The sequence below is a fragment of the Liolophura sinensis genome, unplaced genomic scaffold (assembly GCF_032854445.1).
Source record: "Liolophura sinensis isolate JHLJ2023 unplaced genomic scaffold, CUHK_Ljap_v2 scaffold_26, whole genome shotgun sequence".
NCBI classification, from domain to species: domain Eukaryota; kingdom Metazoa; phylum Mollusca; class Polyplacophora; order Chitonida; family Chitonidae; genus Liolophura; species Liolophura sinensis.
The window spans coordinates 203,550-230,677 of record NW_027017965.1 but is presented as its reverse complement, the minus strand read 5'-3'; the positions used below and the strand labels follow the sequence as shown (position 1 = coordinate 230,677).

General features: G+C 38.9%; 1 protein-coding gene across 1 annotated transcript; it reads left to right on the top strand.

Annotated features, from left to right (window-relative positions):
- Positions 1-4,476: 4,476 nt before the first annotated feature.
- On the top strand, positions 4,477-19,824 carry LOC135481373 (acid-sensing ion channel 4-B-like). Its single transcript, XM_064761204.1, has 10 exons — positions 4,477-4,920; positions 7,668-7,828; positions 8,288-8,368; positions 10,165-10,265; positions 11,567-11,730; positions 13,245-13,414; positions 17,092-17,149; positions 17,925-18,010; positions 18,117-18,192; positions 19,549-19,824. The coding sequence occupies exons 1-10, from the start codon at positions 4,477-4,479 to the stop codon at positions 19,822-19,824; spliced, it is 1,617 nt and encodes a 538-aa protein (XP_064617274.1).
- Positions 19,825-27,128: the final 7,304 nt, after the last annotated feature.

Here is a 27,128-nt window from a genome sequence, read left to right as displayed (position 1 = left end):
AAGAATTTGTTAAATTTCTACCGTTTAGAAATACATTTTGATATGTTTTGTATCTCACCATGAATAGCTTGTTTGTATTGAAGTAAAATTAAAGATAGGTTATAACAGGTTGCAGATTTAATATGTACTTTAACCCCCATGTTTCCAATGCGTATTTTCCTTATGCAGACCGGTTGCATTTTCTGTGAGATCAATCCTTTTATTTTTCAAAATACAGTTTTCTGAATTCAGTAGTTTAAAAAATATTTAGTGACTCTTATTTTTGTAGACACTATACATAGAAAACGCCCCAGTTCACGATGAACTGTAGTACCTCCCTGTTTCCCATAAAACTTTATAGAAAAGAGCGTCCACCATAACCTATAACTAGGCTGAAAACAATGATATTTTCTCGGATCCACAGCAATAATCTATTATTTAATATAACATAGGGATTAACTTGAATAACTTAATAACCAATGAAATAAACAAATAAATAACCAGTGAAATGTTTACCTAGATGGTGAACCAGAGCTCTGTGTATAGAGGGGCTTAATTATTCACATTGTTTGTATTCACGTTTTGAAGCTTAGGAATAAAGCCGCCCATGCATAGACCAACCCTGGGGCAAAATCTCCAATTCAATGAAATACTCACTTATCAGGTTAACGAGGCAGATTTTTGACAAAATATCCACAGTTACTAAAATCAAATATTGTCTAGCGGTGTGTATTAATCACGAAGTGCTCAAATTACTGCTTTCAGAAAATGTCAGACTCGTACCTGTACTATTGATAGTGTTAAAAATGATTCTAAGTTTTGATAAAGTTATAAAGCAACTCGCGCTATAAATTTTGCAAATGTTTATCGGCCATTTTGAGCAGTAACACGTGCACAGACGAGGCCGATGATTTGTGAAAAGTAATTATTTGGGTCATTCTAAAATAATAGAAAAAGAATTGATTGTGTTTTGCGCCTGTCCAATTTTTGGTAAAAACTTTCGGCACCGGTGCCCATTCAGTTGCTTTGTTAATAGGAGGCCTTTTCTACTTAGTCACTTGAGGCTTCCGTGACCGAGGTGGTTAGCGTGCCAGCGCGGTGCAATGACCCAGGAGCCTCTCACCAGTGCATCGCGGTGAGTTCAAGACCTGTTCATGCTCGATTCCTCTGCGATTGCGCTACATCACAAAAACAAAATGTTATGCTATTTAAAATTCCCGTGGGGCACTTTATCGATTTGTACATACATATGCTAGTCTTGTCTTATTAATTTGTGTAGAAATTATCACGAAGTGGTCTTTTTATGACGACACGGCCTCCATATTTCCATTACCATATACTAGTATACATGGATGTCACCATGTACCTTATCCATAGTTGGCCTTTCTAAAGATAAGAATGTTTCCCTTTTGTGCATTTCTCCACTTTTGACAACAAGAAAACGTTGTATCTATCTGGGAATGTAGACTTTAGAGTTGGTGATAAAGAAAACAAAGAAACGTCTTCAAAATATAGTAGGATAATCTGCTGCGGGCAATCTTGGAACAAATGAGCACAATTTTTGCCTGCGATGGATATAGCCAGATTTAATCGGAACTTAATACAAAGCTCCTTGTTCCACCACTGACACAAGTTCTGTCTAAGTTATAACACCTTTAAAGAGATAAGTCTTAAGTTTAAAGCCATAATTTGAAATCAAAACTATTATTTTTGTTGATTTACCAGGTCAAGCACCTTCTTAAAATATATGAATGCTATACAGATCTTATCTTTGAGTTTTCCAGTGCGCACTTTTAACGTAGGTTGTCGCAGGTAGATGTAACCATGTCTTAACTCCTTCGAAATATGGTATATGTTTCGCTGTCCATAAGTCGTATATTGATCAATGGAGTGTAAATATTGTAAACATCGCCAGCCTTGTACAGCGGTAAAATTATATCTAACTTCATTGTTCTGGACACTCCAGTAACAACAATACTATTAAAACTTTTATGTGTATGACTTGCATTATAAAGCAGAAAAAGTCGCCTGGAAGTCTGTCTGCAATGGCAGACAGCGTGTATGACTGTTAAAATTCCCTGGAATTATCATTTCCCCAACGCGTAGAGTAGTAACTAAACAGTTGTCAAAAATGAAAACATAAATCATTGTCATCAGATTTTAAAGAAATTTTGCGTTTTCTGCTAGCCAAAATACAAGAAGGCCTATTAATGATCTGTATCCGTAAAACCACAAACCTACCTTCGATGGTCTGTAGTACCTTAGTGTGTTTTTTCGCAACGACCAATCCCCCTCTTTTTACCCATTAAACATAAGATATGACACTGAAAACTGTACCTAAAGTATCCGCACTTAGTTTTCTTATCTTCTTAAACACAAAAGTAATTTAATACTGTAATTCTTAGAATGTCACTATGGGCCTTTATTATAATTTTGTTGGGCATCGGTGACGTCGAAGTTCTCGCGTCTTCTTTTATAGTTTGGTTTTAAACCATCTTCCTGTAAAGAGCATTATAATTTGCATTAAAGTGAAAGAAAGCTAAAATATGAAGTAAAGTTCATCGGACAGGCAACTGAAAACTATGCGTAAAAATACTTTCATTCATTTTTTTTAGATTGTATATTTTTTAGATTTCGAAGGCATTCAAATATTTGAGGGTTTTATGAGCCATACTGAAACTATCTAGGAACTCTGATGTCACATCTTCTGTTTAACCTGATGTTGAACAGAGGGAAGGAAGTTTTGAGAACATTATTTCAGCAATCTTTTAGTCATGGGTATATTTATTCCAGCATTCAATGTGTCGTGATCATAGCTGGAAAAACTTCACGTGACGTCAGAGTTCCCAGACTCCATGAAGCCCACCTTAGAATTCAAACGTTTGAGCGCCTTTAATCCTCTTCACAAAAATCTAAAAAAAAAAATAAATGAAAGTATCCATATTCATAGTTTTAAGTGGCCTCTTAAATGATGCCTGTGTCGATTTTTACAGGTCTTTTCCTTTAATGCAAGAACTTTACAAAAGGTAAATACCTGGTAATTCTCACGGCAATTAAAAGACTTAGAGGTAGTCAGCGTGTCACACACACACACACACATAAGCTGATCCGTGAAAATGTAGTATAGCTTCAAGTTGACACGAGTTAATTGTCTCGACTCGATAGCTTAAGCTATGCATAAATTATCTCATTTTAGTTCAATACAAGTTTGTGTTTTATTATTTTGATACACAGACATGTGTACTTGACATTTATTTAACACATGTTTATGTTGGGGTAACACATTTCTGTGTTGAACGAAAACTGCCCAAGTTGTTGTGTTAGATATCAACACAAGGGTTTGTGTGAATAATATATACAACGTCGTATTGGTTTATGGGTGGAGGGATATAAGTGTCCAATATAAACTTCCTGTCATTGACATCGTATTTGACAAACATCATGAGAGGTAATATAAAGAACTGCATACAGTGAGTAAAGCCAGAGCAACGACGACAATGTGATATATAACACCTGGAAAAAGTTAAAAAAAAAAAGAATCTTGTTAATTGCAAGTTATTAGACTTCACTGGTCTAGAGGTAACGTTTCTTGTACTCAGTAGTAAGTTTAGCATATATCATGGTACGGTATGTTTAAAAGAGTATAAATAAGCTTCCCCGACGTCTTAAGACTAAAAATGGTCTTAAAAATAAGGCTTCCTCAACTCAAACATTTCAGTCTGAAAGTTGATTACTAAGGCCAGCAAGTGCATGTTCAGTAATGTATAGATTGTTGACGCTTTCAAATCACCTACACGTATGTTGAAAGGTGGAGAAAAGAGGAAGTCGAGTTTGTATTTACACCTGGCTTGTTGTTGAGTAGCGCCACGAGTGAAGCTGACACCTGATATAACAATGTGCTAATGTACCAACCAAGTCAATACTGCTTGGTACGTAGGCCTACATCGTCCGATAGGTTGAGCCACACAGGTGCAGCTAGTTGTTGGAGAATTTGCCATTTTCGGAAATTCACAAACCGTGAAGGAAAAAACGTCAACAATCGTAATCACATGATAACTAATATGCCCTACAATAATGATAAACAGCTATGTTATTCATTTCGGTCCGAATGATTATTGAACATTCATAATGACAATTTTGCTGTACAGACAATCGTCCTTAGTTTATCACCTACCGTACCTTGCATGACTACTTAAAAGCCGCTACCAAACTAGTTACAGATGAATTCCAACCTCTGGCCTCTTTGCTGTGATCATAACAACACTTGTAAGTTTATAACCCGGAAGGGGCCCTCACAAAAGCTTAAACAATGTGGACGGGCTAAAAAAGAAAAAAAAAACATTTCGAAAGGTTACACCTGTAACCAGCTACCAGATGTCGCGCAATTTTCTTTCTCCTTCCTATTTATTGGCTTAAATTTTGTGAGTTTACGTCCTATTTGCCTCTTTGTCAATCGAGATAAAGCGGAAACACTCATTGTTCCTTTCTTCGTTGCAGATGGACAACCAGTTTACTTCGACGAGTTATTTTGGTGAAAGTGCCTCAAGCGACCCCAGTACGGAGATTCGAGGGCGTCATATCCGCACCAAACAGCCATATTCCTTCTGGGATGTGCTTAGACGTTTTGCGGACAAGACATCGTGTGTGGGACCGGGGAATATTTCCACCAGCCGGAGTTGGCATGGCAGAGTGATGTGGATCCTCCTGTTTTTGTCTGCCTGGTCTCTCACTATATACATGACTCACAAGAACTTTATAGAATACACAAGCTTCAAGACTAGAGTGGGTGTCTACATGGGATTCTCCAAGCTGAAATTTCCAATGGTGTCCATATGTAATACCAATCCAATCAGGCGAAGTCAGATAAATTATACAGTATCTTCGGAACTACGAGACTTCCTTGTCCGACTTGATTACACCCCATCGTCTAACAGCAATGATGTAAGTGCTGGAGTGATATAGGTGAATTAAGAATGACGTGCAATCAGGTTTGTTGATTACAGCTGGGTAACAGGTACAATTACAGTTTTATTAAGACACATGGCATACAGTTAGCCGTGTTGAATATAGTTTTGGTTATTTAAAACACATAATTACATGTTCAGCCCGAATGTGCGTGTTATAATGAGACTTTCAGCTTTAGGATGCATGTTATATTTAATGATTACAATTTCAGCCTATTGTTATACATTATAATTAAGGATAAATGTTATTTTTACTATAAATACACACTCTAAGGTTTATGATACTCGTTATATCGGGTGGGCATAAAACATGGACCGTACATTGATTACTGCACTGCTCCATTACCCTTTGTTTAAACCCTTTCAAGCTTTAGACATTCAAACGGCATAATTTTGTTAATATACTGACCAGTTTTCAAGGTCATAGCTTGAGTAGTCTGTACACAGGGTTAAAATGAAAACCAGGGTTAAAATGAAAACGCAGCCTCAAAACGCACGTTCCGGTGACCTACATTGCATCACCTGTCAGGTGTCATGAGTAGAGCGCGCGCAGCACCTGTGTGACACGCGTCAATCAAGTGTCGTCAGGAAAAATTGTCTGGCTGTAGTGTCAGAGAAATCCTTCTGCCAGATAGGAACAAGTTTTGCTGAATCAAGATGGTTTTCTCCTCAGCGGACAAGGAATTAATCACCTTTTCAAGTAAAACAAGGTAGAACATCATTTTGAATGTCCGGAACATGTGTTTTTGACTCTATTTTTATTTTGCACCCATGAACAGAAATCTTAAAGGGTGGAATTAAAATTTGGTCTGTATACTTAGGACAAAATGGCTTTTGAGTGCATAAATATTTAGAAGCTGACATAAACGGGTTTCGGAGATATTGAGTGTTAAAGTACGGCCCATTTTTTTTCGGTTACTCTTACGTGCCAAGGAAATGGACCAAAGATACCTTTTATAGGCCTTGAAAGTTCACTTTCAAGATGCACTTTCGGGTTAAACCCATATCTCCTAAGCTAACATTTGTATACAGCTCGAGGATAAAGACAATTGTACTTTGGGTTTTGAAAAAAACACAATGAAGTTTGAATGAATTACAGGTGAAATGCTGGACATTATATGTGAGCAGGAATCTTGTCTCATTGAAGTAATAACCTGTTTTTGGAGTCAGTTTTTGCATCAAATCAGTTTTGATGGTGATTTAGTCCACATGACCTAAAATTTCGTCCCCAAAAAGAGCATTTGTAAAGGCAAATAAATGTCACAAAATGTTATTTATGGTGCTGAAACTTTCCCAGTAGAATATCATGACATGTTTCAAGCAAACCTCAAAACACCTTTATAGAATCAATAAAACTCGCAGAATTAGGAAAAATGAGCAAATTAGTCATGGACGAAATTTTTGGTCATTTAGGGTATTTACCAGTCATTATCTGTTCGTTTAAATAATGAATCCACGGGAGTGTTTACATAGAAGCAAGCTAGCTTTATCCCTAGTGAAACTTTTTGACAAACCCCATTCATATCTTATAGATTTTAACGCCTGAGGTCATAAATATTTATTTCTGTGTATAAGTGAGGTACGCTGTATATTCAATTAACCAATTAACTGTTGTGCGCCACAGCAACGTTCCATTTAGTACTATATACCATGCGTCATTACCCGTGGAAAGTTGTGTTCACTTCAATACTGATTGTCCCTGTAGACCTTTATCGCAGTCAACCACGTCATTAGTGTCGGAAACTATTAATCTTCACTTGAATACTAACTGTTGTTGTGGGATGATTTTCAACGTCTACCACATGCCATTACAACCGGGAACCTAAATATCTACCCAACAACTGAGTAACAATTAAATTGCTAGCGAACACTGTATTAGTGTATATGTACATACGATGTTTCACTGCTGCATCGCTATTATGCAATATAACCGAATTGTTCTGCACATGTCGATTTGTGGCTGACCTGTACTTCCATTAAAAGCACGTGCCGTAATCATATTCCACTGTAGCTCATTGTTCTATGAATTGTATACTTCAGTAAGGCAGTGATATGTAACAATACCCCTGAATTACCTATAGGACAAAATTGTACCTCAGTATGATATACACATGCCTACTTAATTTAATGGGTAAATTCTTTATTTATTGATTTATTTGATTGCTCTCTACTGCCTAGCTCAATAATTTACGATGGCAGATTAAACCACTGACTTTTGGCAAGTTACTGACGACATTTCCCAAATGTAGCCCACAGATATGCACGTCATATTTGTGGAAGACGAAACGTGTAACTGCGTAAACATTCACACGAGAGTCACACAGTTACATTACAGACAGGTACAACCATTGTTAAATTATATAAAGGCACAAACTCGTTTACATTTCAAAAGGCTACAAACAATAGTTACTCCTCAGTATAAGGCCTACCATGCATGTAAAATATTGGTGAAATATATAAGTAAATAAACTATAGAAAGTATGTAATAAGCGTAATCAAATAAGCCATTGTTAAATATTATACTTGAGTGGAATATGGGATACAATATGATAATATACCATATTGTATTCCATGTGGGATACAGGCTTGCAATTTAGGCGATGTGCTTGCTATACGCCAGAATTATTTTTGGTGTGTCTTTAAACCGAGAGAAAAAACAAAATCCTGAAATTTTTTATTAAATATAAATAAATCTGTAAAACTTCAATTTCTGTTTTTTTTTAGTCAAATTTCGAATGGTCGCATCATTTCTGGGATAGCAATGAGACGGATTACTTCAGCGAGTACTACTACTACGATGATTACGACTGGGGACCCATTGTCAAAGCGGATCCGCGATCCCAGGTCACGAAGGAGTTTAAGATCTTATACGGGGGAGAAGACAGGTTTGTAAATCTTACCTGTGTAGCTGTAGAAGCATTTTAAACGCCTTGATTCTCTTTTATGAAGCAGTCGCAAACTGCGCCTGGCGTAACTCCAATGACAACATATCGTGAAGAGATCACCGTTGTAAATGCACTTGGCGTTTGCGACAGTTTTGTAAATCGGACAGCAGTGTATAATAAAAAGTTCTGAGTACGAATGAGTAAGTACATGTATATGTTCAACACAGAATTTGCTGCTGGTGAGACATGATATTACATAAAATGGAGAGGCCGGGCTCTCGCTGGCCCATTCATCTAATGTGTTGACCATTAAAGTCTCCAGCTCACATATAGCTTCTTTCGGACACGGTTTCACCAACCATATATATTTACACAGCAATGATAGCAGATACATATGTTTTACTATCGGTTTATGGCTTCTAATTACAGTTAGATATTGTTTGTTGTGTATTTTTTCAGCGCTAACAAAGGTGCCATTGGTCACCAGATTGAGGACATGCTGATTTCGTGTTCCTACGCCGGGTTAAAGTGCGGCCAAGAGTGAGTGATGTTGTAAGCTGTGAAACCTTTCTGTACAGTGTATTTGGCACATTTAATGAATTTGCTAAACCTTATGCTTTAACGATTATACTGTACAACGTACCTTTCAAAACTTTTTTTGTGGCACTTAACAACAATCAACACAACGGTCTAATAGAATCCCATCTGAAACGCTAGAATAGAAACCAATCTGAAACACTAGACTGGAAACAGGCCTGAAACACTAGATTAGAAACAGGTGTGCAGACCCCTATCTAGGATTTGGTGAAGGTATAGGGGAAGAGCGTCCCAGCCAAATGTGGCCCCGCCCGCCGGAAAACTTGCATTGCCAGAAATGCTTTCGTCGCGTCAAAAGAATAGTTTTACATCTAACATCAGGATAAATTAAAAGGCCTAAAATATTGTATTTTAGTAAGCCTTGTAATCCTCATAGTCAAATGGGATCCTTAATCACAAGGCTTGCTGCTGTACCCGATTTGGTAGATGTCACATCTGACCAATTTTCTCATTCCACCGCAGGCAGTTTAGTGGTTAATTTCATAGGCTTTGGTGGACGACGACGCTTGTAGAACTGTGCAAACAGGGCTGCTCTAAGACAAGTGGGGAAGTTGTCAGTGACTTGCCAATGATCAGTGGTTTACATCGGTTTCTTCCGGGGGCTACCTCCACCCACCTGACAATACTGACCCATCGTCACATGAGTGAAATACTCATAAGTATGGCGTAAAAGAATAATCAGTCAGTCAGTCAGTCAGTCAGTCAGTCAAATATCTTGCAGGATAGACAAAATGTTAATTGAAACTGATTTTGGAAGCTCACCATTTCAGTAGTTGCTCTGACAACAAAATCTTTCATATATTATCATTCCAGCCCTCCAAGATTTATTTTCACTACCTTCTGTGCTCAACTTTCTTCAATTGAAAGGAAACAGGATCGATTACTTTTTAAAGTAAATCGGGTTCGCCATCCCTCTTAAGCAGCAGAAATTCCCCAAACATAAAGCAATTAGTTTATCAGGGGTCATGCACTGTGGCTGTACTGAAAAGAATTTCCTATATCAAAATCGTGTAAGGTTTAACGGTAATCTTGAACTCAACAGTAAGCTGCACTAAAAGTCAGCGCACTGGCATATTTGACAAACTTTCACCTGAAAACACTTGTTTTCGGAGCCTGTTAAAAGGCTGAAATATTGCCTGGAAATTAAACTGAACTTTTGTAAGGGGAAATCATCCTGCCTTCAAAACTTTGTTCTAGGATGGACTGACGCTTCCTAGACAGCCAAGCTGAACTCGGCATGCTACTTTGTCAACTCAATGCATCGCCATTCAAGGCGCTACACGCGTAATTTACGACTTAGGAAGCAATGGGTTGCCAAGATCACAAAGTTTGAGCGTTTGCGCAGACATTTGCGGGGCCAGCCCTGTCCACAACATCGGAAACCATGTCTCAGGCACTCAGGAACTAACGGGTTTCCGATTTGAAAGTAACTCTCGGGAATTGGAGGCGAAAAATAACTACACGTATGTACGAGATCGTTTGCCGATAGAATTATAGTGCATAGCGTTGTTTTATGCAACAAAAAACTTAAAATACGGGAAAAATACTTTACAAAGGACGTCTTAGGCAAGGCACTAGGTACTTCGGTTTTACAGAGGGATGGCGGACGTTCTGAGAGGCATGGCGGAGCGCCTCTCGATAAAACGCTATCTAGGGCTCTGGTGTGAAACACTAGATTAAAAACACACCATGAATAAAAACAGACATATATAGAAATTTTTCCTGTTATCATTTTTTAGACATTTTGTGGTTACACGGTCCAATGTGTTCGGAAATTGTTTCACCTTCAACAGTGAAGTTGACAGTAATCTGACGTCGCGACGTAGTGGAAACGAAAACGGTATGTTAACTTACAGGTTTGATCCTACTAATAACAGTGTACCTGTATCCACGGATACCAGGCCGACCACTAATCACATTGTACATGTATCCACGGATACCAGGCCGACCACTAATCACATTGTACATGTATCCACGGATACCAGGCCGACCACTAATCACATTGTACATGTATCCACGAATACCAGGCTGACCACTAATCACAGTGTACATGTATCCACGGATACCAGGCCGACCACTAATCACATTGTACATGTATCCACGAATACCAGGCTGACCACTAATCACAGTGTACATGTATCCACGAATACCAGGCTGACCACTAATCACAGTGTACATGTATCCACGGATACCAGGCTGACCACTAATCACATTGTACATGTATCCACGAATACCAGGCTGACCACTAATCACAGTGTACATGTATCCACGGATACCAGGCCGACCACTAATCACATTGTACATGTATCCACGGATACCAGGCCGACCACTAATCACATTGTACATGTATCCACGAATACCAGGCTGACCACTAATCACAGTGTACATGTATCCACGGATACCAGGCCGACCACTAATCACATTGTACATGTATCCACGGATACCAGGCCGACCACTAATCACATTGTACATGTATCCACGGATACCAGGCCGACCACTAATCACATTGTACATGTATCCACGGATACCAGGCCGACCACTAATCACATTGTACATGTATCCACGAATACCAGGCTGACCACTAATCACAGTGTACATGTATCCACGGATACCAGGCCGACCACTAATCACATTGTACATGTATCCACGGATACCAGGCCGACCACTAATCACATTGTACATGTATCCACGAATACCAGGCTGACCACTAATCACAGTGTACATGTATCCACGGATACCAGGCCGACCACTAATCGGCGTATTCTTATGCCAAGCTGCCAAACGGCATCACTAAAATGTGAATTGCCATCATTTCTTTTTTAAAACTGTATTGTCCTTTAAAATATTGACTCGCATTTACAATCACCTTTGAATTACCAGTAAAAAAATAATATTATATAACAAATTTTCGTTAAATGTAAAGCTACCTATGGGACATTAGGGTCTCTGGTCCCACATTGGAGTTTCTTTTTCTGACCGTTATTACATTTCTTTTTCGGTTAATGATTTGAAACATTTGAGAGGTAAGGCCTATACTGTGTGAGATGTGGAAACATGAAACTCTTATTGCGCTGATGAGGTATATGTAAGGAAGAACAATCATTGCAATGTTTTTTTTTTTGTTTTTTGTTTTGTCTGTAGGCCTATCGTTAATCCTATATTTGGAGAATGCGGAGTACATCCCGGGCTTGACCAGTGGTTATGGTGCCCGGCTGGTGGTCGGCCAACCTGGGCAAATGGTACTACCTGAGTATAATGGGTTGTACTTATCTGCTGGGGCAGAAACTGATGTAGGTCTGACGCTGGTAAGAAACAATCATTGTCGTAAGATATTTCGTACGTCACTATTACGGTACCATTGTTCTATATGTGCTATTATCTTACATGTGCGACATCTTTGTGAAACTGCGCCCAAGTTTTCTCGACCGAAAATGGAACGAAGGGATGACAGGAAGTGCGAAGCGAAGGAGTGATTCCGCGAAGCGATGGCAAGATACTAGTAGTGCGAAGCGATGAAAAGATACTGCGAAGAGATGGATCGATACTAGTATCGCATTGCAGTATTGTGTCATCGATTTGAAAATGTTTTGGAACTTGTAAATATACTTTAGGTCAAATTTAAGTTTAAGACTGCATTGAATAAATAGGAAATGAAAGCTGATGAGAGGAATATAGTTAAGTTTTAGAAATATTTTATCGGTCATGTATGTGTATTTATGTGCGCAGTCAAAACTGGAGTACAATTGGCTTTGATTTAAATGTCATAAATATGTTTCAGTTTGATCCAATTTTACGTTGGAGAAAGGTTTTCATAAATATTTCGACCTTCTCTTGGGTAATATGAAATTGATTTTGGTACCAAATTACTTCCACAATGTCAATCAGTCTACTGCATGGCACAGCCGTTACCCATAAATTTCTTAGTCCTTTAAACATTAATTTAATGAACTTCACGTGTCCCTACAGAACACCAGTCTCAATATCAGCATTCTTTGTTCTGCCTGACACAGCACCTGACCAATCATACAATGCATTGATTGCAGAGGCCGGGATAACTAAGCAATCTTAAGTAGCAAGAAATGAACAGAACTTTTAAAGATTATAATTTTCAGTAGACTCTTAACACAGAGAAAAAAGCTTTCTGAGAAAGCTATGTAAGTCGATATATTCGAGGGTATGTATGAGGGCACTTTCATACAGTCGTACTCGGACACAGGATTTTCTCGTGATTTTTGGGTTTATGTCAGCCTGACGCCAAATCTTGCATTAATTCCGTGTAGTTGCCAGAAAAGTCTTTAGATGCGAGTAAAACAACAAATTCTTTTCTGTCCATGCAAGGCGTCAAATTTTAGGTGAATACTGTAGTCCTTGTCAACACATTTTGTACGTGCATAATATTGGATACGGCTTTGAACACCAGTCATATGGCTTTGCTTGTATACCTCAAGTTTTCTTGAAAAGTTCCATTATTTACAGTTGTATGCATGTATGCTTGGGGTTCAATGTCGTACTTAGCAATTTTCCACTCATATGACGACGAGGAGTCATTAGGTGTGTGTACATATATATTGTGTCTTCTGGTGGCAGCGCCACTAAAGTACTATCGCTGCTGAACCAGACACCAGACACCAGACACCAGACACCAGACATCAGACACCAGACACCAGACATGACACTCCACCCAGTCACATAATACTGACACCGGGCCAACCGGTCATGTTTCCTTGCTCTGACCTCCCATCGCTGAGCGCGAAGCCAGGCAGCAGCAAGTACCATTTTTAAAGTCTTTGTTATCAGCCTACCTGGGTTTCAACCCCAGGTTATTGTTGAAGGAGGAACATTCCTCAGTCCAATGGTATATTTATTGATCTCACTCATTTTCAGGTCAACATTACTCGTCAAGGAACACCATATGGAAATTGTGTCAGTGACTCTGAAAACAGAGGTGCCTTCGGCGGATTTCCATCGGACAATAGATACTCCCGCCAGGTGAGCATACGGCTCTCTTATACGATTATAGAAGCCGGGTATGTGGTCATGCTCTTTCCTGCGCATTGGCCCAAAACCAAGAAAAGTAATGCTTGAATGACACTGCGAGATTTAACTGCGATTCGGTTTTGAAAAGGACAACAACTATACATTGTAATCAGATCCCAACGAGACGCGACATATCGGCATTTAATTGAGACTGAATCTTGCGTAAATCTTGGTCTTGGGTTAGCTTCTTCATTTCTCGGCCAAACCCAGTCTGAATCTCGACTAAATCTCGCAGTGAAATATTGTTTCTTTCTGGTTGGGACAAATGTGTAGGAAAGAGCATGACCGTATATCCGGATTCCAGTCCGATGAAGAAGTAAACACGGAGGAAAATCAGCTCGTTAAGTATTACTCATGCAGATTACCCTTTTTCAATCGTACGGTAGAAAATATCAGTAAGTGAGAATTTCTTGAAGACTTCGGTCAAGTAAATGAAATTAACATGTTTTCAAGTCAGATGAGGTCTATAAATTTGTACTTATCTTTTTTGAACTGTTATGCAAATATTAAAGCGTCTATGTTCTCCCTATTTTCCAGTCTTGTCAGGCCACTTGCCTGTACTCATTAATACTGAAGAAGTGCGGATGTTTCCTACTTGCCCAAACGCATCTTTACCCGTCAGCCATATTGCACAGAGAATCGCTGCAACCGTGTGAATTTCTTAACAAAAGTATGTATAATCGAATATATATATATATATATATATAGTCTGAGGCTATTTTGGTCTTATCTCTGAAATTCCGACCACAAATTCACGTGGTTGAAAAAAGTGCTAAGCTAAAGAAAAATGACTACATAAGTTATTATAAGCTGAGCTTTAATTATTAAGGATATTTATATAGGTGTCCTCAGTGGGCGAGCACTGTGGAATCGTTTCTCCGTTTACTTAACACTAAGTAAGCTTCATGGAACCGGCCCGTAGGAGCGTCTAGTTTTGAGGGCTGATTTAATTGCATTTTTGTGGCACAAAAAGAACAACATACTCTGCTGAGCTGCCTGCCTCTAATAACGTTTTGGTCAGCAGAATGCTTTTGTGTGCGCCAGATATGTGGGAACATCGCCGCCTGACGAGACACAGCTGTTACCTCGGCTTCTGCCCGGTTCCCTTCACCCGTGAATGGCTGACTCAGTTGTCATTTTCGTGTTCACTCCATGTTCATTTGTATCCACAGGTGCTTGTGTCCGCAGCCTGTCACAGGATTATTCTGTTCACGAGAACGTGTCTTGCGATTGCCCTAATGCTTGCTGGTAAGCCATAACCACAATAAGACAACAGCTTTGGCTTTCTTTTGGTATTCACAACTTGGTTATTTCTTCCTACCATAAAAGGAAGGAAGAGGGAAAATTAAAAAAAACTCCGGTTGTTAGCTGAAGCTGTGTGCAAAGATAAGCTATTTGTATTTCATATGTAATATAATAATGATGTTATTACTCGAGGGGGGTGCATTTTCAAAATGTGTATTTAAGTTGAGCAAGGCTAAAAACGTAACACCAGTCTCATCCTCATACAAATTAAATGACAGTTTAGTCTGCCCTAAAGTTAATACCGTGTTTAGCCCTTATACACTTTTGAACGACTGGGCTCGAAATATTAAAACTACTCTTTTCGAACATGCAATGCTTTTTTGTCGTTTCAAAAGTAGCAACAAAATTCTCGCGGATATTATCTTCAGTGGTTTGTATCTTAGCCTGGGTCGTTAGGTGGAGAGTTCAAAAAGTTCTGTGTGTTCTAGCCAATGCCATTGCCTTACGAGACAAGAAGATAGAAGTTTTAAGGATTTAATGTTGATATTCTTAATCAGAATTGTACTTGTCATAGGGTCCGACCTAAACTGATAGCGTCGGAGTGAGTGTTTTCTCGTAGACTTCTAATAGTAATGAAAAGTGCAAATTTACGTAGATTGCATAAAGATTTTGAATTTGATGTCGCGTTACAACCATCATTACTTTACGTATCTGATAAAGCCAAACTTCTGCTAAATTAAAGCTTCTAATCAAGAAATCGAGATTATTTCTGATGCCAGTGCATGTCCTAAGAACTGTGCCTTGAAACTGAACAGTACGCGAAATGAAGTACTCGAGGGCGAGGAATTTTGTCATTATGTCGGCTACTTCCCTATCTCATCTGGTTATCTCCCCTTGTATCAACAATAATACTGTCAATACGTCATGGTATAGTTCGAAAAACCTTCGGTCCCTTTGTATTGTTTTCATATGAGTATTAAATGTTAGGAAAGCACAACATTTTGATTGATTCTAGAAAAGATCACTGCATTTTTGTTTCACCAGAAGTCCATTAAATGGAAGTATGGCTAGTGTCCACCACACAGTACACATGTTATGTCATCTGTAGAAACTCGCGCAACCTGGTGGAGAAATATGCCAACCTTTTGGGTGGAAATTGTGAACTGAATCCTGGAAAATCTAATTGTAAACGGCTGCCACACCTTGAAACCGACCATCCGTATTTAAAAACTACGATTTCGATAGTCATTGTTTTGTATGCAATAATAAACCCATTGATTACTTTTATATTTCCAAACAACTCTAAAACAATTACTGTCGAGGATATTGTTTTCCTTTTACAAAATTCTCCGTTGTCGTAATATTGTTAAAGTCTATTTCAACAGAACCGCGTTTGGATCCCACCAGGCGTGAGCCGTTTTGCAAACGTTAGATGCACAATAAAGAGACACAAAAAATACATGGCTGCGCAGATACGTCACATCATGTGTTCGCGATGGAAGCAAAGCGTGAAGTGCCGTGGAGACTAGCTATAGCGAAGTTTGCATAATTCTAGGTAATGGACTTACACTTTGGGGTGATGCTCTGTGTACGTTGCTACCGTTTAAGCATATACATGAATAGTCGGAATAGCGCCCTGGCTGGGGTTAATTGACAAGAAGCCAAATTTCACTGGTAATAGGCGATAATTGCCAGACATCACACTGTCACTGCTCTGGTTTTACTATCCATTCTGTAGTCTTGTGATGTTATCCAGACTTATTCAAAACCGAATTTACAAGAACTTTCAAAATTGAGCCAAATGTCACATGGGAAATAAAAAAAAAAAACATTACCAGATAGTTAACGAACGGAACCCCTGAGAATGTGGCCACTTTTACAATGACTACACTGCAAATATTCGCGACGCATGACGTGAATTTATAAAAACACGTGCATTAATGTGCAAACGCATTGCTGTTTTTATTTGAATGCACACATTTTATCCATCAACGCCTTACGTGTATATGATGGGACTGTACATGCATACGTTTTTATTAAAACATAGGCTGGCATCCATTTTATAATATCAGTAAATCATTTCAACGTTTTCTCCAAACGATTTAGTTGTATAGAAAACATGTCATGTCTGCCAGAGTGGTCGAATAGCCGTTTTTTTTTTTTACATTTATATGTAGTTTTTGTTGTGTATCCATAACTAAATTACTGTACTTCTGTTATGAAAAAAGCAAGTCAAAAGCGGAATATTGTATCACGCAGTTTAAAGTGATCATTGAATCGACAAATTTATGTCGTCAACTCTAGATATTGTTTCTTTGATGGAAAGGTTACTTCGTTTGTTGGTGAACCATGCTGACTTCACCTGACTTTGTTTCTGTATGCAGGGAGCAGACGTATGACATGATGCTTTCTAGTCGGGATTGGCCCACCAATTCTTATGTGGTAAGGTTTTTACCAGGCAGTAATGAGTGAAAATAGTATGTATTCATTGCATTTGACGCCGTACACAAACATTTTTCACTTTAATTAATATATTTATTTGATTGGTGTTTTACGCAGTACTCACGAATATTTCACTTATACGGCCAGCATTGAGGGGGAGGAAACCAGGCAGAGCCCGGGAATCCACGACCATCAGGAGGTTGCCGAAAGAAAACCAGCATAAGCTGGACTTATGAACTCACGGCGACCAAATTGGTGAGAGGTTTCCGAGTTGTGCTGTGAGTACTACTGGGGTTTTCACTTTAATGACGGCGGTCAGGTTTATGGGTGGAGAGTTTTCTGAGTGAACAACCGCGCTTCATCGACAGGTACTGAATTCCCAAACCCTGTTCTGTCTTCAATATACATGCATCCGAATCAACTAGAAGTGAAATCTTGCATAATATTCGAACTGACTTTTCTTGGGCAGAATGGTTTGATGAATCTGACAAGCACATAATTCCTATTTACAATTTGTGACAGGAAATCTTGGTTGCAGTCTATTTTTTATGAGGTTTGCGTCAAAAGATGTTTCGGGAAATATTTTTATGATTAGTATCTTAAATATTAATTTATGTAGTATGTACAGGTAATTTTTACATCAGTTATTAAATCGTTATAACTTCTTAAAGTAAGATAACCGCACCAAATTCTCATTGTGTTGTTCATTCTCTCCGCGTTTCTTTTGTATAATGAAGTTGTATTAGTTAAGTATTCTCTTGGGTTATCATTGCAGAATTCTTTACAAGAGACAATATGTAAGGACCCGTCACAGGAGGCCGACTGCAATGATCTCACCTATTCGGACATGGCGGAGAAAAGGTAGTATATTCTCATGACATCGATATAAATGTTCATGTTTATCTTTTTTTTCACTTAGTTATCCAAATATAGATAAAATGAAACAAAAAACTTTCTTTTGCTTCAGACGAAATTTCCTGAAAGTGAACATATTTTACCGAGACATGAATTATGAAGATATTAAGGAAGAGCCCAGTTACTCCGTACGTATTTACAACTTCTTTTCTGGAATCGTTTTGCCACCTATGCTGTATATTACAAATACAAATTCCAGTATAGTTTCACATTTTCCTTTGTTGATGTCAATGCTTTATGTATTTATTTGGCTGTTGTTTAAAACTCTGCTGACGAAGTTTTCACTTATAAAATGACGACTAGTTTGAATAGTGGAGTAATTACGTTTGTTAAGCGATGGAAATGTAAGACAATACAAGACAGCACTCACAACGACTTGGTGACGCCAAGGTGGGCGGAAGCCAAGAAAATTCCCACCCGAGAATGGTACATTGAACCCAAGGTTTCCTTTGTACTATTGAAATGCAAGCACTCAAACCACACAATCACTCCCCTTTTTTAGATATATCAATAATATTTACTTTTCCAGAAGATAGCATAATAGGTTACTAATGTTTTAAATGAATATCTCGCTGTATACACATATCGTGTTCTGTGTGATAGGTCAACATAAATTTTCTGACTTGACCTCGCTTCCTCTGTGTTCGTACGATCTAAAGTCTGCCAGCATTCGGCGAATGGTCGTGGGTTTCCAGCGGTATGTGCAAGGTTTCCTTCCACTATAAGTCTGGCCGCCGTCGTATAAGTGAAATATTCCTTAGTTTTGTCGTAAAAAACCAATCAGATAAATAACTAAATAAACTTGACCTTCAGCGTTCTCGTTGTCGTTTTCACATTTTCCTTGATTAGGGGTGGCTGACTTCAGGGCAAAATGTTTCACTCTCAGATGTGAACTACATTGTCAGTAACGTTTTTTCGAAACAAAAAGCTTTAGCGAGACTATAGTCTTTCTCCATACACTTAAGAGTTTAACATAGCATAAAGAGAAACAACGCAAGGCACTGTTATATAAGCTTTTGTGAACCGTGTCTGTCACGTTTTATTTCATATCATATAACTTTTTTCTGTTCATTCGAATCAGGCGAAAGTATTTTCTATTTATACTCTGGGTTGCTTAGGATATGTTTAACAGTTGTTGGCGTGCAGCGAATGTTTAATGTTGGATGTGAACAGCGCCCCCAGTGATGAATTTTTTGTTACACAAGAAACATGGCATTGTCGTTAGGAGGCCCTCGTTGGCTTGTTTGAGTTGCTGTCGTGACAGTCAGAGAACAAATGACGTAGCAAGATCGATTCCAGCTCTGGTTATATGTTTCTGACTATTTCCTCCAGGCCGTGGTTTGCAACCATACACCTCACAGCCGTCGTGTGAACGAAAAATTCTTGAATAAGGCATTTAACACCGAATTAAGATATCAATCAATAATATGATGGCTTCTGTAGACATTAAATTTCACAACAATGAAATAATTTTTTTCTTCCAGGATTCTCAGTTTTACTCCGACTTGGGTGGTACGGCCGGACTGTTCCTTGGTCTTTCAGTCCTTAGCCTCTTTGAGCTCGCCCAGCTTATTATGGAAGTGTGTGAGTGGAGTCTTGAACGGTTGTGCGGCCATGATCCAAAGGAAGTCCAAAAGCCACAGCAACAGGAGAATAAATCGCAAAATTTACGCAACATCAACAGTGTTCTCAGCATGGATACGGATAAAATGAATGGCTACCGTGAACCTATACGATACGTGACCGGACAGCGAACTTAAAAGAGGAAAGACAAGATAAAATCAAGTTATCGTGATCGTCACCGAAATACTTTCACTTAATTTGGAATTCTTTGTATTGTACCTCATTTTAAGCTTCAAATGTTTAATTTTTACAAACCACACGTTAATAATGTTGGTCGTCCATGAAATATTTTGATTTCATTTGGCAAGCTGTTTACGGTCAGAATAGCTCTTCATATGTATATTTTAATGCACATTACACCAGGCGCTGCACAGGTATTTCAAAATACCTCTATCCGGTAGTGTCTACAACTACATTACGTTGCCTAGATAAACTGTATATTCGTCCTTACCGGCGAACTTCATAGTAAAGCAAAGGAAGTGTTTTCCTAACAATACACATGTAGTCGAGAGTTCAGTATGTATAGATGAATATAGAATCCTGTATACTCTGTAGACTCTGAGCTGCCAACCGGCGACATGTTTTATTTGTGGTGAATAAAATATATGATAGGAAGCCGGGTTAAACTACATATTTGTTCTTTTTTATTTTTTTTTTATCATCAAGATTCACGGATTTTTTTGTCTTCAGATCTACGTAATATTAATAACTTCATTTCTTTGACTTTGGCTAAATATGGTTCATAAGAATTCAATAGCTGAATGCAACACTCTGACATAAGGAGCTTTAAGAAAGGATGAAAGCCGCGAATAACACTAGTCAGCCGAGCCAAAACTCACAGGCTTTCCCTTTGTGTTTTACTGGATGCTCCTGAGCTCAGTGATTTCCAATAGCTGCAACTGTGATCAGCTGATGGCCCAAATCGGTAACCAAGGCAACATTAAAGTGTTATCTGCAAAGTTACTGAGAAGATTGATTTATATGATGTTTTTCATAGATTGTATATAAAATTTAGCATTTTCTTCTGACATTTCTGGACAGTCAGCGCCAATACGACAGTCAATGCATATAAACGCTTAATACATGGACGTGCATTTTTGAGTACATGCCTTGACACTATGATGATGGAATTTTTTCACCAAAGTGTTACGTACTACATGTTGTATACGTGTTTTGCATCAATTTGGTATAAATTTGAAAACAAAAGTGTAAATGTATATTTCCCATGCACATTTTATGTAGACGACTAGCCTGCAGTATTGTTGTATTAACATGTATATAGATTTTTAGATCACGCCATCCTGGCGAAACACGTGTTGAAATTGGTATGAATCTTTTCATTAGACTTCAAAGCTGAAAGCTGAAAGACTATTGTTCTTGCATGGATGATTAAAGAAATGTTCTCTGTACTCACTTTTTAGTGATTTGTAGAAAAACTGTTCGTGGCTGAACCAAACTATTGGTGAGAAATCGAAGACAAAAGTACTGTGTAACCGTAAACAAATGATGGGTCGGTGTCCCCCTTTTCCCGCCAAACGGCGACCTGCTTTTTCGCCATATTATAAGGCGACCAAATGCTTTAGCAATCTTCTTCTCCAGAACCACTGCACGGATCAAGCAGATATTTGGTATGCTGTTACAGCACTCACAGAGCAACATAAACTGCAGAAGGCGTTGAATTCCAGTGAAAGCTGTAGAAGCTCGTCATGGATCGTGCGACGTCAGATAATGACCTATTTTTGAATGTAGTTAGATTTTCTACAGTTTTCCTAAAAATTAGAATTAAACAAAAAAATGGCGATTTTTCACACTTTTGAAGGTCACATGACCAGTCAGCAGATAGATCAACTACACCTTTTATTTTAGCGTACGGTGGGTTTAAAAACTTGTATTCAGTGGCGCGTTATACATCAACTTCAACAGTAACAATGCCTTGCTAAACGGTGGCATTCTACCTGTAACTGCACTGTCCACGCTTCAACGCACTGTAGTTCAGTGTTTGGCATCGTCGTCATGTGACTGAAAAATGGTTAAGTACGACGTTAAACCCCAAGCACTCACTCAATGTTTCGCTGGAGAACAAAAACATAATTTTCGTCTGTTTGACGCTACATTTACGTATAAACACATACGTGCATATAGCTAACCGCCCTAATTTTAAATATTTTAGCATTCTTTAACTGAAACGAAAATGAAAATTTCTAGCTCTGAAACAGGTTTGTTTTAAAGCACGTGCTAAAAAGCCGTGAGTACAGATCACTAGCTTGGATTTATGTATTTATTTATTTGATTGGTGTTTTACGCCGTGCTCAAGAATATTTCACTTTTACGACGACGACCAGCTTTATGGTGGGAGGAAACCAGGCCCTGGGGAAACCCTCGACCATCCTCAGGTTGCTGCCAGACCTTCCCACGTACGTCCGGAGAGGAAGTCAGCATGAGCTGGATTTCAACTCACAGCGACCGCAGTGGTGAGAGGCTCCTGGGTCATTACGCTGCGGTAACACTAGCTTGGAAGCCGTAAAACTAATAGCAGTTTTATTTGTTATTATTCTTTTACTTTTACTGTTCTAATATTTCAAAACCTATTTTAAATGTAACGCAACTATAGAACTCCGCAGCAACAGCGTTGAACATATGAGAAAATTTTCTCACTGTTCAATTTTTGACCAGTCATGTAGTTTGTCGGTCAATTTGAATTTTACAGAAAGCCTTACAGAATATTCTTCTAAAAAACCACTGAGTCGATCAAGTTGCATCTGATGTACAGTTAATGCATGAGTAAGCGTACGTAAATACGTAAAATACGTACGCTGGGCCCGTGTCAGTATAATTTGACTGCGTGGAGTGTCATGTCTGGTTTCGTCAATATGATACTTCACTTTCGCACCACAGACTCGCCCTGTCACAAGAAGACGTAAACTCTGTCAAAAAAGAAACGCAACCCCCGTATTTTAGAGATTTTAATATTTAGTTTTAAGACGGCACAACTTTTTTCTTATTAAAGAAAGAAGTCAGACATTTGGCAGAATAATAATCAAGATGGTCATGTTTAAAACCGTCTTTTCAAAAGTCATCTCACAGACACCAGTTGTTCACCAGGGGGCGTCTTCCTCAGTATCTCGTATGACCACCACGAGCTGCAATCACTGCACGGCATCTCCTTGGACAAGAACGGATAAGACGCCGGATTCTCTCCTGGGGAATGGACCTCCACTCCTCTTGTAACGCAACGGCGAGCTGTTGAAGCGTCTGTGGCGGTGGCTGACGTTGACGCACGTGTCGATCCAGAGTATCCCACAGGTGTTCAATAGGGTTGAGGTCTGGTGATTTAGAGGGCCACGGCAAGACATTGACGTTGGAATCCTGCAGAAAGTTCATTGTTGCACGTGCAGTATGAGGCCTGGCGTTGTCCTGTTGAAAAAGCTGTGTCTGTCGGTCAATAATCGGGAGAAGGTGAGGCTGTAACACGTGGTTGATGTAACGTTGGGCTGTCAGGTTCCCTGGAACGATCACCAAGTCTGATTTCTGGTTGTACGAGATGGCTCCCCAAACCATAACACTGCCTCCGCCAAATCTGTCCACCTGCCGGACGCAGATGGGCGCAAAGCGTTCATGACGTCTCCTATACACACGCTGTCTTCCGTCGTGACGTGTCAAAAGAAAACGGGATTCATCAGAAAACCAGATGCGCTTCCAGTTTTGTAAAGTCCATATCCTTACGTTGTTGCACCACCTGAGTCGTAGGCGTCGACGTAAGGGGCGCAGTACAGGTCCAACAACTGGTCTACAGGCACGTAAACCCGCTTCTTTCAGACGGTTCCTAATCGTTTGAGCCGACACTCTCCTCAAACCTGGTATTTGTGTGGCAGTCACGGTTGGTAGGGCATGCCGATTACACAGGTGAAGGACCCGGATGTACCGATCTTGAAGTGGGGTGGTGATTCTTGGCCTTCCACTTCTCGGGCGATCGTTGGTCGAATTAAAGTTGTTGTAACGGCTCCAAAGTCGGGATATCGTTGTTTTGTGAACATTTAGGTGTCGTGCAATAGTACCAAAACTTTCTCCGGCTTGAAGAAGACCAATGGCGATATTTCGGTCGGCAACACTCAGTCGCGGCATTTTACCGACTGCCTTTCGTCGACGAATGAATGAATGAAATACGAAAGCACATGGGCTTTTATACACCCCCACACTATAACTGCCATTGACATGATTTGCAGGTGAATGGTTCTGTGTGCGAAGTCAACAGGGTCAGTCCATGCGTTGTGACGTCATAAGCAATAAAATACACTTAGGAGAGAAAAGGGAGTTGTTTGGATGGTAATCTTCATTAAAAACGTGTATAATTTCATTACATTTGGCTAAAATTTAGTTTCGAAGCAATAACTTTATTCGAACGAATTTTTGATATCCGAGGACAGGGGTTGCGTTTCTTTTTTGACAGAGTTTATTATATTTGTGCACGTAAGTAATGAGTCCTCGACGTCACATGGCTGATTGAAAAATTATTAATTGCGACATAAATATCCAGGCATACATACATACACAGAAGCCCAGTTTTTTCCTTTTCATAGTTAACATCAGTTTGCCTATCAGGCTGACAGAAATGGTTACACGGAAATAGCGTGGACCCTGGCAGCGCTTCTGGCAAACAGCTTTAATTATCCTTTACATTTTATACAATCTCATATTGCATAGTGATATATTTTTACTATTCGGAGCGTATATCACATGTGAATATGTTAGTCAGGATACTCTGTCATGCTTGCATTGCTTTAAATTTCAACATAATTATATGTCTATGCCAATGCATATTGTTCTTGTTAATGTATCCCAGGGAAGTTTGTATCAAATAAAATGTGGCCCTCACCCTCACTTAATAAGCCACAACACCGATGTCAATGAATTTCCTGTATTTCAGATGGGTTTATGTTTTTGAACGCGTTAGATCAAAACTTGAACATATTACACTGATTCATTTATTTGATTTGAGTTTTACGCCCTACTCACGAATATTTTAGTTATACGGCGGCTGAATATTACACTGCTTGTGCAAGTTACATAAGTTTCTTGATAGGTTAAAAAAAAAAACAAGCAATGCATTTCCATAATTCACACCAGCCGTCAGCCAAAATGGACGTTCCGGCTCAATAACCACAAGGCCACTTCCCAAAAGACCGTTCAACACAAACTAGCTAAGAAATAAGAAAGTATATAAAAGGCTAAATTAAGACGGATTCGAAAGTAGTAGTCAACAGTTTTCAATAATGATTGCAAGACGCAAGGAATGTTCGAGGCGAATACATTAAAACAGTATATCGCCCACCATGCCAGTTTTTAAATACTCGATGATCAAAATATGTATGTCAATTGCGCTTTGATATCAACTTTTCAGAGGCCTATATCTAACATGGCTATCTAATTCAACGCGACGAATATACAGCCCCTAGTCACGGGTTAAGCGTAATTAGACACAGTTATGACGCTGAGTGCCAGATTCTGGACGCCATGTCCATATTTACTTTAACAGAATTATACTCACTGTAAAAGGTAAGAAACTTAAGTAAAGATATTTTATGGAATGGCGTTGGCACACCGGTGTTTACAGTAATAACTTCTGATGTTGACTGACATCGTCATATAACACATAGGATCTAACAAATACTAAGAGAAGGGGTATGTATTCGTCATATACAGGGCCCTTCTCTATATTACTGCACAAATAAGGATAATTTACTGTCAAAATTTAAACTCTTCCTCTTGTCGTAAAGTTGGTGTGACCGGAAATCGTTTTTGTCTTTGTCCAGATAAGATGTATCTTCTGAAAAGTCTGTAGTTTCCTTTAAATCCAGCGAAGGTAGATATATAACTTTGACAACCTGTGTTATATCTACGTGAGTGAAGTTACACTGCGGTTCGCAGTTAGAGGTTAGCTATTCAACACAACTTGAAAAGCCCTACAAGTCATTACTGTCTCACAGAAAATATTTTATAAATTTTTTTTATTATGAACAGTGTTACAGATAAAGTAGTATATATTTGGTTAGGCGTCAGTATTCTCAACTTCCGACGTCAGTGAAGACCAACAAGACTGTTTATATCAACTCTTCTGAACTCTTCTGTCAACTAGTTTTAACGCCTTCACCAATAAGCTTTAGGATGATGTCCCACTGAAGTGTTTACAGAACTGTTAATGGATCTTTTTAACCGGCGTTATCGCCTTAACCAATGCAAAATGGCGTTAAATACTTTGACATCAAATGACTGCTCACATCAGACTGAGTTGTTAACTAAGCTGTCAACAGAACTATTTACTGACTTTAGAGACTTAACCAATTCGAAAAGGAAACCTTTTAATACAGACACACACTGTTCATACTTAGTAATTAAACACAACTTTCCAAACGGTACAAAGTGGCGCCAAGAATCTTGACAGCCGACACCAGGTGGCGTCAAAAGCCCGCGTCAAAATAAGCAGTTAACCCTGTTAACTGATCTGTAAAACGGCACTAACGCCTTAAGCAATATATATATATACAATATATAATGTAAACCAGCATTGGCGCCTTAAGAAATAGACATACAGATCTTAGACTTCATACACAAACATCACTTCACAAGCAATACAAATCATTTATCTCCTACAAAGACAAAATAATTTCTTATAAAGATAATGTTACAGATACACATAGATTTTATTTGGTATTTATAGCCCACTTTAAAAGTCGTGCAAAACGCTATAAATGGCCTTTGCCCCGACGGCACATGACTGAGCATTAACTGAGGTTTAATGGTTCCAACGCCTTTGCCAGTACGTCGTAAGGTGACATCACGCTGAATTGTTTACACAACTATTAATTCACCTCTTAACAGGAGTTATCACCTTTATCAATAAATGTATACTCATACTTCATACATAAACACCTCTTTTCCAGCCCAACAAAACGGCGTCAAACGTTTAAACGTACGATTTCAATTAAAATTACACTAAATTGTTCAACTTTTTAACAAAATTGTTTACAGGTTTCCGATTTTCAACCAATTCGAAAGGGACAAACCACTGACTGATGTTCACAGAAGCGCTCCCTGGTGTCAGCATCACGCGATAGCCCGCATTACTGCACTAAATATGATGTTTGCAGGTGTAGTAGGTGTAGTATTAACGAAAATATGGACCAGGCTGCCATTCACAGAAGCGCCCCCCGGTGTCAGAATCGGGAACCATTGGCATCACGTGATAGCTTGCTTTAAGTGACATTATTGTACCAAGTATGATGTCTGTGGGTGCAGTATTTATGCAGATATGGACCAGACTGCTATTCAGCCTATTTACAGACGCGTCCCCTGGTGTCAGAATCAAAAATTTTTGGCATGACGTGATAGCCCGCATTAAGTGTCATGAATGTACCAAGTATGATGTCTGTGGGTGCAGTATTTA

What these genes read in the sequence shown, in the direction of transcription:
- LOC135481373 (XM_064761204.1), top strand. Translation starts at nt 4,477, where the DNA reads ATGGACAACCAGTTTACTTCGACGAGTTATTTTGGTGAAAGTGCCTCA. An exon ending in CATCGTCTAACAGCAATGAT is followed by an intron (nt 4,921 to 7,667) that starts GTAAGTGCTGGA and finishes GTTTTTTTTTAG; the next exon opens with TCAAATTTCGAATGGTCGCA. An exon ending in GGGTTAAAGTGCGGCCAAGA is followed by an intron (nt 8,369 to 10,164) that starts GTGAGTGATGTT and finishes ATCATTTTTTAG; the next exon opens with ACATTTTGTGGTTACACGGT.